The following is a 15,674-nucleotide window of genomic DNA, read 5'->3' as shown; positions in this document are numbered from 1 at the left end:
AATACTGAATTTCCTGCAAATGTAATAACTATTACATTTGCAGGAAATTATTACATATGTGGGAAAGTGAAAATCTGTAAATGTAATAACTTCCCACAAATGTAATATGAGACAAAATAATGATCTTTGTGGTTGTTGTTGTTTATTTGTTTACTTATAAACCTGCCAATAGTGACTGAATGTTGACAAGCAACCCGCAGGTCAGGTGGGGCAGGTCAGAAAGTGACAGAGCAGTGTTCTAAGTTATTAATAACACACACACACACACACACACACACACACACACACACACACACACACACACACACACACACACACACACACACACACACAGGTCATGCTCATAATTTTAAGGGCTATGGCTACAAGCCTATGCTGGTGGCTTATGAGAGCCAATGTTTGAACCATTTAAGCTAGAAGATCCCCGGTTCGCGTCCCGGTTAGGACGCCTGGGATCTTTCTGTGTGGAGTTTGTATGTTCTCCCTGTGCAGCGTGGGTTTTTACCGGGTACTCCGGCTTCCTCCCACAGTCCAAAAACATACTGAGGTTAATTGATTATTCTAAATTGTCCGTAGGTGTGAATGAGAGTGTGCCTGGTTGTTTGTCTCTATGTGTAGCCCTGTGATAGACTGGCGACCTGTCCAGGGTGTCCCCTGCCTTTGCCCTAAGTCAGCTGGGATAGGCTCCAGCCCCCCCGCGACCCTGCAGAGGATTAAGCGGCGTACATATAATGTACAGATAATGGATGGATGGATGGATATCAAAAGCCAAAAACTTGAATAGATAGTCCATTCTTTGAAGTAGGCCTAATGAAAACATTTGTCAAGATTTAAGACTTAAATTAAGATTAATTTAAGTTACAGTCATTATTTATTTGCAAGTCTTTAATTGTCAGTGTTCAGACAGTCTTGGTCCATGTTACTATCAAAAAGAACATGGACCAGTCTTAAATCTTGACACACTTTTCCCACATATGTATTTATATGCATTTGCAGGAAATTCAGTATTACGTTTGCAGTAGGCAAATTTTGTTACGTTTGTGGGAAATTTATTACATTTGCGGGATTATTACATTCAAAGCTGCAGATTTGTATTACGTTTGTGGTTTATTACGTTTGTGGGCAGTTATTACGTTTGCGGGTGTAACATGTTACAATCCAGTAGCTGGTAGTAAAGTTGAAAAGTGACAGAAAAACTTCTATTTCAGATAAGCAGTGATCACAAAATGTCAAAGTGAAAGTAGGTCAGCTGCACCTCATGATTTCCCTGAAACCATATGACACAATACTGATACCATTAAATTAACCATTGACCAACCAGGCACTGTTTTTATAAGGCGTTTCAGTTTTGGAGAGCAAGATAAGAAGGGTAACAAACCAATTAAATGGAGAAATCTAGTTTTATAGAGAGTGGTAAATATATTTTGACGACATCAGGGTAATTGTGTAAGAGTTTAATGTTTGATTGTGAAGTGTAATGTCGTGCTTTAAGTTTCGATTACAGTAAATCAAGCTGATATTAACGAGCAAAATAGATATTCTATTTAAATTGTAAAAGATGATCTACTTCACCATTCTTTCTTTAAGGATTGCAAAGAAGAAGATGATTTATTATACAGACCACCATCAATAAGTTCTCCCTTGAGTATTTAGCTTTACGTATTAGTTGTCATGTTTGACCTCATTTGTGGTCAGCTAACACATATTTTTCATCTTAACTGAAGAAATTCAGAAATCATTTTCATACTGATGTCAAATAAATGACTCAAACTTTTGTTTATCACAACAAACAAAACAAAGACTTGTTGTTCTTCAGGATCCAGTTAGTGTTTTAGCATTTGGGAGTTCACATCAGGCAGTTGTATACTCACAGGTTGCTCACAATGATGTTTACATTGTGCATACTCTGAAATATATTTTTTTAATTAAATTAGAGCAAGTTAATCATTAGATAGAAATGTCCTTGAATTTTCTTTCGGGCTAAATTAAAGTAGATAATGTACTTCTCTATATGCACACTTTACCAGCTGTTGAGAGAATCTTCTGTAAATTTAAAATATTCAAAAAACACTAAAACAAAGCACAAATATGATGAAACAACATGTCTAATAGAAATCAGGCCTTTATTACATCAGCAACATTATTTTAGAAAAATCTAACACTAATAAAAGCTTGATAAACAGTCCTATAAACATGCTGGAGGTGTATGAAGACTTCAGACTATCAGCTGTAATTGCACATCTGTCTTAGTTTAAAACACATTATTCCTGATTACTGTTTATTTGTTTACTATATACAGAAGTTTATCACAATTGTTATAAAACAGTAATGCTCAAATTTCAGTTTCACCTTGAAACTTTTGACATGATATCTGTAATGATGTAAAATACATTTAGCTGTTGAGCATCGTGGTGATATGGTGAGTGATTATATAGAGTGGAAAAATAGAAAAATCAAAGTCCATTAGAAATTCACTGTTTCCCAACTGATTCAGTCAACTGTAATGAGTATCATTAATGCAGGTGGAACAAACTTGATACACTTTTCTGTATTAAATTAAATCACAACTATTTCTGTCTTGACAAGAAGTGAAGCTGTCGTGTAGGTGCATGTGATTTTTTATAGCGGAACAACAAAATATCACACAATGATCATCCTCTTTGACCAGAAACAGCCCAGATCTCAGGTCAGTGCTAAGTTTTTATAGTTTAACTGGATCAGTGAAGTTTCTGCCCTCTGTCAGATGGCGTTTCAACATCTACACTTTGATCTCTTCTTCCTCTTCAGAAAAGGCGTATGGTGTTTTGCAGCTGTGGGAGAGAGCAGGGGAGGTGGTGGTGTTGTCGCTCCTCGTTCTCTTTGTGAAGGACCCTCCACCGTAATGACGACACAGAACGTCAGCTGCTCTCTGGAACCTCTCTGCCTCCATTACAGGCTCAGCTCTCTGAGGAGATCCACTGCTTACATCAGGTGTACTCAGTGACCTCTCCTCCTCCTGCTCTGTCCTGTCAGAGCTACATGAGCGGCCCCTGTTGTTCATGTTCCTGCTACATGACCCGCTACCCATGGAAGAGCTGGGTGAAGTCACCACAGGGCTCTGCACAGGCGTCTCTGTTAGAGAACCGTTGTCATCTTCTTCTTCCTCTTCCTCTCCTTCCTCTTTCTCACCTGCTGCCTGGCTGTGATTGGACATGTGAAGGCAGCTGGGGTTGTCAATCAAGCTGAGTACCTCAGTCATGAGAGAGGGGCCGAGGTCTACAGTGAACGAGGTGAGGGAGTCAGAGCGCGTCAGTGTGATACCACTGCTGTCTGGTAGTGACCCCTTCCGGATGTCTCCATCCTGAAACTGTCTATCAAGACGAGAGAGGCGGGGCAGAGTGACGAAACCAGACTGCAGACCTGCAGACAGACACAAGAAGAAAACACACTGAAGTCACTGAAATGATGAGGTGAGAAAAAACATTCTGGTGATGTTTCTGGAAAGTTTTGGTTTTTTTGGCCTGTGAATTTTTTTTTTTTTTTTTTTTTTTGCCAGTATCTTTTATTTGTTTTTATCTGTGAATATTATGGCAGGTTAATGTTTTGGATGGCCATTTTTTAGGTTTGAGGCTGAAGTGCACCACTAACCCCCCTGTTCTGAATAAGGCTCAAAGCATTCATGATTCCTTTGAGGGGAGTTTTGATTTCTACACGCACCACTAAACACATCATGTAAGTTATGTGACATACTGCTAACACACAAAAACGGTAACTTAAGTTTAAAAGGCATGGAGAAATGTACCTGTTTAGAACATGGGGTATTGGAGCACTTCACCCTCTTCTGGTCAGAAGTAGTATTACAACAATATATATTTAAACAAATGATCCTGACCAAAAGAAAAACAGATACATTTGAAAAAGAAATTAGAGTAATCATCGTAGAGAAACTTGTTTTTACCTGCTACGACTTAATTTGAAAAAAAATAAAATAAACAGATTTCCAGAATAGTTAGGATATGTTTTTAAGTCATGACTTTAAATTTTCAGCTAGAAGTCACTTTTTGTATTAGAAAACATCTGACAACACTTCAAACAGAAGTAGTAGAAATGATCAATGTCACTTTGTAATAGCCATCATTAATAAATGATAAATATAAAGATAATTTCACTCTTAACAAACAATTAAATGCTTTGTAAACTAGCAATTATAAAGGATTATAATCAGTCAACCTTAATGTTGCCATCGAGATCATGTTTGTAGAAGAACAACACAGAATTCATAAACTATTTACAAAGTCTTTTGTTTGTTATCAGTGAATAAGTATTTCCTTAAGTCTAAGTTTATAGTTTGTATTTAAAAAGTAAGTTTAAAAAGTACGAGCTACAGAGAAACTGTATGTCCAGCAGTTCAGTTCTTCCATCACAGGGTGGCAGTATGTAACAACCCAACAACACACTGCTGACACTGCAGGGACAGACAGGTTTCTGTCTCCTCGATGGACTTAACTTTACAAACTGACAGACAGAACAGAGCAGGAGGAGACAGAAGAAGCAGTGTGATGCCACTGAACAGGATGGAAAGGAGTCAACATAAAGTGAACGGAAACCAGAAATCATCATAGTGTTTCATGATGGGAGTCCAGCAAAGACCCTGATAAAGACCACCAGCTGAAACATGTTGGTCCAATAATTAAGCTGTTCTGTGAACCACCAGTGAAGTTGATTTCCTCTTCAGACTTTTTTCCTTTTCCATCTACCTTGGAAGTTGGTAAAGCTCTTCCAGAAATCCCTTCTCTGCTTCCACAGTCCAGTAAAGAGTGAGTGATGCTCAGGTGATAAATGTTTGAATTGCTCTGTATAGTTCAAAGGCAGCTGACAAAATATAAATCAATGTTAAAAGGGCCAGTTTAATAAGATAAGGCTTCAGTCTACACCTGTTTGGTTCTGTTTAAATTTTAGTTTTTGTATTTGTTTGTTTGATTTGTTTTCTGGAGCTAGAAAAGCATTAAGTTAATGTTTATTGTCTATCTACCAGTGAAGATGCATTGTATAAGTTGGGAAATTACTGAAATAAATTGAACTGAACTACATTTAATTAGGCTTTTGTAGAAGAGTTGTTTTTTTCTCTTTCAATACCCACTTTGTACCTCCAGTTTTGGATTACTGACATTGTTTTTTTCACTATTGGTGGGCTTGTCTTTAATAATAAATGAATGTAAAGAAGAACTGTATGGAAATAAAGACATGGAAGACAAACTGACATGGAACCCACTCATGACAAAAGGCTCCCATCATCTTTCAGTCCACTGCCTCTCCATGCCAGCTCCACATCAGTACGTTTGAGCAAATTCCTTAGGAACTGTGTAAGGACTCTGGAGACGGAGAGGGGCTTTCCAGTCCGGGCTCTGCACGCTGCTGCCTGATAAGCTCTGATTGGTCAGCAGATATAATGAATGCTGTGTTTATGCTGCGCATTCAGGCCGTGACACATGCACACAGAGATGACAGGAAATGCCCTCAAAGTATCTTTCTTTCTCTCACAACAGCTGTGTGTGTTTGTGTTTGTAGACCTAATTGTGTACAGGTGTTGCCAAGGTGATCCCAGATGACTCAGGAGAAGGCTGCTCGTTCGCTGGTTGTCTTGGAGGAATGCGGGTACGGTGTTGAAATGGAGAGGGTGACTTCACCCTCTCTGTTTGCGTGTTCACTGACATTTAAAGTGTTGTATAGTCCGAGTCAGTTCAGCAGCTCCGTATGCTGCTTGGTCTGTCAGAGAGTGAATAGTGGAAAACTGCAACTGTAATTATGTAGCACACCACTGGGTTTGTGCTTTTCTTCGTAATTCATGATGAGTAATGCAGTGCTGCTCCAGCACTCGACTTCAGCCAATTGATCCTCCTGTCTGGGTTTCGGGCCCTTTAAGGAGCTTTCTGTCTGTCACTTTATCTGAATTAACTGTAATCTGAAGACGACGACAGCAAAGAGACAACATTCTTACTGCACATGTCTTCCAGGATGTTCACGTTTCACATCAGACTCAAAAATGAGAGTGATCCTCTGTTCGTCTAACCAGTAAATATGACCTTACCAAGTAGGTATCTTTTTTGTACTAAATTACCTAATATTACAGATATAACATGCAACATTTCTCTGTTAAAAAATCTGAAAACAACCATTTCCTTTTGTTCGAACCTAGAGAAATCTGTCATTTTATTGACAGAGTGATTAATTTGGTCACCTGTTGCTATTACACCTGTGAGAGAGTCAGAGAGTGAGGAGGGAAGATGGCGAACGCAACTAAACCTGAATAAAACGTTCCTCATCTGTGAACATTTCAGCCTGAATCACATAGACAGATTTTCTTTGGCGGCTGTCTAACACTGAAGACAGTAACTCGTGAAATTCAATTACATTTTGTTCCTTGAACACCCAGAAACTAATTGTTTATATTGTTTCACTCACATGTTCTCCAAGTTGCAGTCTTTGTTATCCAAAGTTTGAAGAAAACCTCTACATATAATATGCAGCTGAACAAAATTAATTTGAGGTCAGATCTTAGATTCGGTGCAAAAGGACCACTTCTCCACTCATATGCTATCAAATAGAAGTTTGTGTACATTATTTTAGAATCACAAGAATCATAAAACTGATGTAGGATCAGTCCTGGGTATCTGTAGAAAATCTTCCAGCTGAGTTAACATGTCACACTATGCTTTCTTTGGCCAAACTCCTTCCACTGATTTAACCTAGCATGTCATGGAAGTCTGCCAGTTTGGAAGTTGACACATTGGAGCTGATTTTCTGTGAATAAATCTGCACCAGTGCAGCTGTTGTATCATATCCCATTATTTTTTAGTACGACCGCTCTTCGCTTCAATTTTCAGAGACCACTAATTTTCTCCACACACTTTGAGTGTAGCTGATCTTGCTCCTATGTTGCTTTACATAAAACCCCGCTCCATGCTGGAAGTGATTCTCTGTATACTATCTCACCATATGTGCAGAGCGAGTCGTCTGTTGCGCTGACAGAGCTGGGGAACAGCCCCCTCTCTAGGCACCCATTAGGGGAGTCCATGTTCAGCTGGGGCAGGGAGATGGCGTTCTTGATGATGGGTGAGATGTCTGGCGGCGGGGATGACAAGTCACGCGAGCCCCTTCGCGGCACAGAGGTCTTCCGCACGTGCCGAAAGGTGCGCGTGAAGAACCCTGTTGTCTTGGAGCTGTTTGATGAGTCTGGACTTCCTGGCTCCCTGGTACCCCCGTAGTTACTTAGGAAGGAAGTGTCCCCAAACACTTCCCCGCCACGGCCAACGTGCATGGTGTGTCGGAAGTCACCCATCGGCGGGCTGATCATGTCCACGGAGAGCTCGCTTTTGAAACGACGTTTCCCCTGAGAGCCGGACACAAGGCCCTTAATTCCTGGCAGTTTTCCCAGACTCATGGTGGCAGAAAAGCTGTGCAATTTCTCTTCAATGTGAATGAGTGTCTGCGCTCTTATTACATGTCAGTCAAGTTTAAATTCCAGTATAGGGTCCACTGTAAAACCAGAGAGAAAAAAAAGAAAATTAAAATTCCAGGACAATGAGAACAGAAATCACAAAAATGTGGTTGTTCGGTCGGCAGAGAATGTGTGTATAATCCATTCTCCACACGGCCAGAGCCAACTATTCATCCACTGTCTGCCCACGTTTTCCTTTTGGGTCTACGCTGAAAGATGCCAGTATGGATGTAGAGTCAGTCAAGTCCCTGTTTTACATCTCCTCTTTCACTCTCCCTCTCTCATGCACAGCCATTTGCTGCGCCGTCCGTCCAAAATGACCTAAACGCTCGGCTCACTTCCCCTGCACAACAGTCACTTTCAGTCATGACAAAATAACAGACAAGATGAATTACAAGGTCATATTTTGTTTCCTCTGGTGACCACAGCTCATGTGGTTGGAGAGTTTGGGCCTGGCTGGATCCTTATTCAGAGTTGGTTCAGTCAATGACAGTTTAGAAATACTAAGGCCAGCCGCAACTGCAAATACACCGAGATGTGACTCCAGCCAAACAACTCAGCTGGTTTGTACTTCAGAACTGTCAGTAAAGAAACAGACTGGTGATGACATTGTGTTCATAACACTGAGGGTCTTATCACCATGTTCTCTCTTAATTTGCCTTTTATCCAAAAGAAAAAAGAAGCTTCTAAGTAGCAGAATTTTAAAAGACCAAGACAAGACACTTAATGATTTCATGAACTCTTTTTAGGAAATGTAACTGGATTGAGTCACTTGATCTTGATCGATGTCCACCAGACGGTGGCGCCCCTTCTCATTATTATTTAGGTTGCATGTTAACTTATCAGGATTAGTACCTGACCTTAACCTTACTGTAGCATCCTACCCAGGTTGCATGCACTGTCCCCAAGCAGTGGCGATCGTCCCCTCACTTACTGAATAGGCATGACGATCTTCATTTCTCTTGCCTTCTCCTTGTAGCTTCAGGAGCCTTCAATACATTTCTGTAGTCCTGCTCCTCTCAAAAAAAGTAATTCATGAAACACCCAGCTGAGTGTAGAAAAAGAAGTGTCTCCACTCTGTTGCTTACTGGCAGGGAATCCTTCTTGCTTGTGTGTTCAACAGATCCCGACCTCCGAGAGGATCTTGTGTGTCTTCAACAAACTCCAAGCGCAGAGGGCGAGGGGGGTCCACTGCCACGCTCCGTCTCCCGCTAAAGAGGTTTATCCATGTGTGGCACCACACTGTCCGCGAGACATCCTGTCAACAGGCCTGCCGCCCTGCTTCTTTGTCCTCTGTTCCCTGGTCCCTCTGCATGCAAGAAGCCAGACTTTTAGTCCATCAGTGCGACGGAAGAAGGAGGGAGATTCTTTCTTGAAAAGGGCAATAAAGTAAGGTGGCGTAATCCAGCGATTGTTTTGTCTGCATCATCGTGAAAGAAAGATAAGGCTCCTCCGGGATTGTCCATGCACTGGATTAGCTGCTAATCCCTCCTGTCTTCCCTCCCTCTCTGACTCCCTCACTTGCTCTCTGCCTTCTTCAATCCACTTAGTCCTTCGATGGTCTCCGATGGCAGCGGGGGGCTTCTGTGTTTTCATGCAGTTCACTTGAGGCCGGCTAAGAGAACAGACAGGGAGACAAGGGGAGAGGTGTGAGTTACACACTGGACCAAAGACTAAAGCATGTGCACTGAGGCTCACATAAACGTGTCAGGCAACTAAGACACTGGATTGACTGATTCTGGGGGTGTTTTCTCTCTCTCTCTCTGTTGCCTGAGAAGTGAGCAGGTTCTCAAGAATTTGTTCAGGGACGGAACCAAACAAATAAAACCTGAGTGCAGTGGGAATGTTGAAAGCCTTTTGTGTACGTTCTGACACATGTGACTAATTCCTATTTCTGTACAAGCACTTTTGTTATACTCTCCAGAGCCAGCAGCATTTCATTAAAGATATAATGATATTAATTTTACAAGTTCGAGCTATGCTAAGTCATCATTTAATTTAATAATCACTGACTATCTTTTCTTGACTGATATCTATCATCACTCTAAAAACTGCTGTTAATTTTGCACTATATCATGTAAATGTGTATATATGTCTATTTCTTCCCTTTTTAATTGTATTGCTTATTTTTGCAATTGTTCTTGTTCTGTAATATGTTTCTGTTTTGTAATATTCTGTCGCAAATCCCTTCAGAGATTTACATTTTCTTCCACAACCTCCAAAAAATGTTTTTCCTGGAGACAATCTGAGAAACTTCCTCTTGTCTGCAGAGGAAGAAGACTCCAGGGCGAGAGGAGGCACTGATAAGCTCCAAACACGTGACCCTCAGTTTTGGATTAATGTCACAGGAGTTACTAGTCCATGCTTCTGCCAGGCCAATCTGGACCTGTGACATAACGACATTAGCAAGGTGCGGTGCCGCTCTTGCCGGGCACTGATTACCTTCCCTAAATCTTTAACTAATCCCAGTTTCCAACAGGGCAAACGTTCAAGGGGGGCCGTCACAGGCAGCACTCCCCGTCTGTAACCTGGAATAAAGGGAACGAGGGGGGATATGATGGAAGCGTGGGTGTGCCAGAGGGAGCAACAATTTTTCGAGCGACCATTCAGGAAGAGGAGGAGGGGAGGATAGGTTTTTGCCGGTGCCTGACCACCCCTGATCCCACAGCTCAGTGACATTTAGCTTAAGGCAGCGATTAAGGACTGTGGGGCACGAGAAGGTGAGAGGCAGATAAACATTAGCAAGGGACACAGACATCCACTGAAGAAGTGGATAAAATCAAATCACATCAGCGCTTGAGATGAACATTTTTTCCCAGATATACCAAAATACACCTTTTGGTGTGGTGTGTCAGTCATCCAGTGCCTAATTTAACATGTTCTTCCTGCTTTAAATAGCTTCCAAATTCTCTTACCAATTTTCAAGCTTTTTTTAAAAATTGTTGTCTTCTTGCTTTGTGGCTTTGTTAGCAAAGAAATCAGCTAAACTCAGATCACTTCATGTCCAATAAAGTGTTATACCGGCACAGAAATTTCCCTTCAGGAACTATATTCAGAAAATTGACCTCATTTGAAACACACATTGAGACATTTAGATCGGCTATAGGTGTTAATTATCCGTAAATTGTACCTGCACATGTCCATAAACAAGGCTGTTTTGCGTGAGCTGCCTGACTGATTGTGGAGGCAGAGGCAGATGTGTGTGTGTGTGTGGGGTGGAAGGTTTAATGGGAACAGCGTGTGACAGGGAGAGCAGACCGGACGCCATCTATTATGGCCATCAAATAAAGGATCTGAGGATGCTGATGAGAAACACATTTTTACCTCCTGTCTTTACATGTTTTCCCCTCCAAACTTCTAGTCTACAAACATTTTTCCAATAAATCTTGCTGTCTTTTATCGCTCTTTTTTCCCTCTGTCACAAACACACACACACACACACACACACACACACACATACACTACCAAACATGTTTCCCTTCTCTGTCACCCTGTCGCTGCAAGCAGATTTACTGTGTTAGTTAGACATCTGGTACCACGGAGCCACAAACTGCAGAAAAACGGCCCTGGTGACGTTTGATGGGCCGTTCGGTCTCAGTGGCTCAGAGAGAGATTCGTCTGTGCGCTTGTACTTACGCACACACAGGGCTGTGTCGCAGTGGGTCAGCTCTGAGGTTGCCTTCCTCCGCTGGACCGGCGGGCCACGGCCCATTTACAGCACAGCGCCAGCAGCAAACTGTGGTTGAGGTCAGAACACCCTGACCATTACGCATGGCTCCGAAATACAACATGCGCTCAGTTCACCAGGACCTACCACTGCAACGTGGCAATACGCTCGAAGGCCTGCCAGGTCCTTAAGGTGAGGGTGTCCATATGTCTCAAGCAAGGGCCCATATTAAATGATTCTGATGCGCCCTTCCAGAGACTACATATCCATAAAATTTAAATGAAATGAACAGAAGGAACATAGGCATTAAGCAATAAATAGCCTGTCAGGGCTTTGTAAGTAATCAATAATATCTTAATATCTTGTTTGTCCCCTTACAACCCCAGAGGCTGTCCTGACCAAGCTGATACTTAAGTGTCTTGTGTTTTATCTGACTGCACTGATACATCAGATATGTGTAATGTGTCGTATCTGAATAATGCGACTTCTAAATTAACTTCCTGCTCAGTTTCTCCCACAATTTCCCTCCATGCACTGCAGAATCAACAGAATAACTCACAAGAAGTGACATTTGAGATAAGAATCCTCTGCACGTTGGACCTCTTCAGCTTTAGTTCAAGACTGTTCTTTTACAGCGCACAAAGACTTCACATAAGACATGACAAAACAACAGGAGGCTGAGCAACCAAATCAGCCAGGTTGCACCCCTGCAACTGCTTTCATGAGTTCTTTATATGATGTTTGGGACAACAGAGCACAGGGGGAAATGAGGCCAAGCAACAGAGAAGTGTAAACACATCTCATTCCATTTCAATAGCCACGCAGAACAAAGAGCATAAGGAAATGTTGCCTCTCCAAACTTCCACACAGCAATCACAAACCGAGAGGCACAGTTACAGAGGCCGTTTAGAGGAACTCTCAGTCTCTCAATCCAAAGTCTTGTTTAAAGTATGTGGTAGGGTAAACTGAATGACCGCGGCTGCCATTTCCATCATGAGCACCAACTCTACCACTTTGTCCCATTTTTATATCCTAAGGTAATGACCTTCACCTCTTGAAATCATATGTTTTACGCTGCCTTCATATGTTGCACCACCATCACAATCATATAAAACATTTGGAAATCGCTCAGTAAACCAATCACTACGCACATCCGTTTAGTGTTTTGGCCCTTAATCGTCATTCTCCAGGCAAGAAAGTGACAGTGTCCACTACACTGCCGCGGACTGTCTTGCTAAAGGCGGGCCGGATGTTCGGATTGGTTAACAGGCAGTCTCTCGAACCATGACGCCACCTCCCTGGCAGGCTGCCAACCCACTGATCTGAGATCTGGCACAACTCTAGCACAGTTGTCCGATGGTTCCACAGTAGATGAGGAGTGACCAACTGATTTTGGTAGTTTTCACCCGACATAGTTTGACCTCCTCATTTAGAACCAAGCTGCGGTTCACGGTACTCAGCTGTGTGGAGCCGAATGTTGGTCTTCACATTTTAATACCAAGTTCTGCCAATACATGAACACACAAATCATCACTGAACTCAAGGGGAGTGATGCATAGAGGATGAGTTAATATCAAGTAAAGGATGATCAAATTTCCATTTTAGGTGGAATTCATCCTTTAACTGTTGCAAACTCTTATACAAGGTTGGCTCTGCTACAGGTTGAATGCCCAATTGAAGCATTTGCAGAAATTGCCTAATCAAGAAGATGTTACTTGTTTGGTAGCCCACCTGTAGTCAGGATTTTTTCGAGACCCTTCCTTTCGACAAGTTTATCACATATAAGTGCTTATAATTTGATTCGATTGCCTTATTTTGTCAGAATGACTATATTGACAAAAACAGGAAAACAATCATGTAACCAGCTGACTGAGAGGCAGCATACTGTTTTTTATCAAAAAGTGCAGACAGATTTGGAGATGCATAATATGGGCCATTAACTCTCCGAGGGGCAATAGATGATACTGCAGTGGTTTAGTGAGAGGTGGACACTTTGCGCCTGCAGCCTCGCTGCTCTCTCCTTTTACGCGTGGAGATGCAGCCAGACGTCATCTCAGAGAAAGCCAAAAAGACTGGAATAAATTTAGACCGTGCATGACTTGCTGCTTTCTGCTGAGTTCATGTTACCATTGGCAGTGTGCAGAACGCAACACGACACACAGACTTTCAAAAAAAAAATCGTCCTACCTTAAATGACAGTCAGAGCGCAGTCCTTTCGCTACTGAAGAGACAGCTGCTCCCCACCTCCTCTCTTCTCTCTGTCGACCTGCTCGGTCTGCGGTCTGCACAGACATGAACTTTGCAATGTGTGCACCGCAGCGGGGGCAGCGGCTCTGCGCTGCTGCTGCTGCTGCTGCTGCTGACGACAAGTGGACTGGAAACTGATGGAGAGGAGGAGGAGGAGCAGGAGGAGGTGGAGAGGTGGTGGGTGGACTCGGGGGCATCTCTATACTAGTCAGAGTCGACTCTTTAAAAAGTCTTGAAGAACCATTTAAGAGGTTCCTAAGAGGTCTGTAGAACGTAAGAGGGCATGACTTACAACAGCCATGTGTCCTGTCATGTTAAACCTGAAGACGCATGCAAGCTTAAAGACAAAAGAGCACATGAAGAAAAGGAAAGAAAAGAACAACAGTAACATGTTAGTCTGAGGTTCTCAGAGGAGTCGCTGTGATAAAGACAGACGCCACCAAAGGTTGCAAAAATAAACCGCTGTGACTCTTCCCACACTGTCCTGTTGGTGTGTGCTTGTGCTTCTGGCTAAATATAGATACCTGCACGTTTTCATTTCTTACTATATTAAGTGTGTGTGTGTGTGTGTGTGTGTGTGCCTGAACTCATCGGGTCTTGACCTCGGATCCTCTCTGTCCCATCGCCTTAGACAAATGTTCTGCATGTGAATCAACTTCAGTATGAGCGTAGGCTGCAATGACTTGGATATTAAACCAAAACATCAAACGAGGCGCACATGTGTGCACACACACACGCAGATCTCATCCTTAACCTTTCACCATTTCTGTAAACACGAGCTCTTAAGTGGTCCCAGGGGTGCCGTCAACCTCTCTTCTCTCTGTGACCCCTCCTCACCTCACTCACTCGACAAAAATACACCCATCACCAACCATCAGTCGCTGAAAGTGTGTGCATGCATATGTGTACATTTACAATTTGATCTGATTTTCAGAGGCAGTTTAAGAGTAACAAACACTGCACTTTTTTGCAGAAAGCTCACAGCAGGCCATCAGTAGGTCCATCTTCTGCCCTTCACAGATTTGCAAATGCCCAGGGCTGTTTGGTTAACTGGACAGATACGTGAATGCTACAGCAGTATGGCATACACAGTGCCTTTGTCTCCTTCCGCATCAGTGTGTGTGGTTGGTGTGTCTTGACCTAAAACACAAATTCAGATGCAAAGGATGGTGAGAGTGTGTGGTGTGTGCGTCGCCACATGAACAGTGTACAGTGCATTTATCAGACATCAGACCAAGAAACTGAATAAATGCACAGTCGATATAATATGAAATGATATAAAATGTCCTCACTGAAAAAAAACAATAAATCAATGAGTGATGAGCAGTTTTTTAAGATAGTCAAGAGATTTCTTGTGGGTGAACCGAGGCTGATTACTTGTTTTGCCAAACAGTAATCAATTTACTACCTAGAAATGAATATCCCATGATGCGTGGGAACACTTGGACATGGCAAGAGAGGCAGAATCAACTGAGGGATGAGATGAAAGAGAAGAAAAAACAGGATGAGCACAGGAGAGGAGGCTGATGAGAAAAGATGAGAAAACTGAGCAAAGGAAAAGGGGAGGTGAGAGAAGAGAGGGAGATGGGGTCGGGGGAGCGAGGTGAGGTCGGTCTTGAGAACAGACATGAGAAACGAAGGAGGATCATCTTCGCTGTGAATCCGGGAGGGCGAGCAGCTCCTGCTGACAACAGCTGTAACGTGTCAGACGCTCTCTGATGAGCAGTGGATGTGAGGGAGAGGGAAAGAAAAACCAGCAGACAGAGGGAGTGAAAATTAAAATGATGTTGATGCTGAAAATGTCAAGATTTGTGTGGAATTGCTTTTTAAGCACTCTTCCACAATGACGTTACAGATGGTCCAACATAGAGGACAAACAGTCCAAAACATGAAGTTCCTGGGCATGAAAGGAAGAAAGAGAAGGAGGTAGAGAGGAAGGAGTGCTAGTCAAACAGGACGGGAAGTCTCTGAGACAGAAAAAGGTTTTCTTCACAGGAAATGGCTTTCTCACAAATCCGGGAGGCAGCCAAGAAGTTTTTTCAGACGCTGGAAGCCATTTAGCTCACTGCTGTCGCTCAGACCAAATAGGTTCATCCAGTAAAAACACATTCAAACACGTCATGTGTGAATTAGTGCAAAGGAGATTCCAGTTCACCCAGAGCATCGCTCATCATGGTGGGTGTCCATGAGTCTGGATATACTTCTTTTGGTTTTGTGAATCTGGCTCCTGCTCCGGAGGACAGATCCAGGCTCGACTCCTGTTCTCATGAAACCCAGATGTGC

The 15,674-nt window shown here is 42.5% G+C and overlaps 1 protein-coding gene and 1 long non-coding RNA gene across 3 annotated transcripts; one reads left to right on the top strand and one right to left on the bottom strand.

The window, feature by feature from the left end:
• Positions 1-2,138: 2,138 nt before the first annotated feature.
• On the bottom strand, positions 2,139-8,691 carry LOC119013427 (cdc42 effector protein 1-like). Of its 2 annotated transcripts, none has more exons than XM_037087949.1 (3): positions 8,566-8,691; positions 6,973-7,515; positions 2,139-3,399 (listed from the first exon to the last, which is right to left on the bottom strand). In XM_037087949.1, the coding sequence occupies exons 2-3, from the start codon at positions 7,418-7,420 to the stop codon at positions 2,759-2,761; spliced, it is 1,089 nt and encodes a 362-aa protein (XP_036943844.1). In that variant the 5' UTR covers positions 7,421-7,515; positions 8,566-8,691; the 3' UTR covers positions 2,139-2,758. The 2 variants fall into 2 exon arrangements, with proteins under 2 accessions (XP_036943844.1, XP_036943843.1); XM_037087948.1 differs by having other exon boundaries at positions 8,412-8,607.
• On the top strand, positions 3,685-9,321 carry LOC119013428. Its single transcript, XR_005072744.1, has 3 exons — positions 3,685-4,796; positions 5,548-5,634; positions 8,601-9,321. It is a non-coding gene; the product is annotated as an uncharacterized LOC119013428 (long non-coding RNA).
• The last annotated feature ends 6,353 nt before the right edge of the window (positions 9,322-15,674 follow it).

This window comes from Acanthopagrus latus, chromosome 23 (genome assembly GCF_904848185.1).
Source record: "Acanthopagrus latus isolate v.2019 chromosome 23, fAcaLat1.1, whole genome shotgun sequence".
Classification (NCBI taxonomy): domain Eukaryota; kingdom Metazoa; phylum Chordata; class Actinopteri; order Spariformes; family Sparidae; genus Acanthopagrus; species Acanthopagrus latus.
Note: the sequence above shows the minus strand (reverse complement) of the source record. Positions and strands in the feature narration are given on the sequence as shown.

Coding starts and splice junctions, on each gene's coding strand:
- LOC119013427 (XM_037087949.1), bottom strand. CDS start 7,420: ATGAGTCTGGGAAAACTGCCAGGAATTAAGGGCCTTGTGTCCGGCTCT. Junction 3,400..6,972: donor CGACTCGCTCTGCACATATG/GTGAGATAGTAT, acceptor GTCTGTCTGCAG/GTCTGCAGTCTGGTTTCGTC.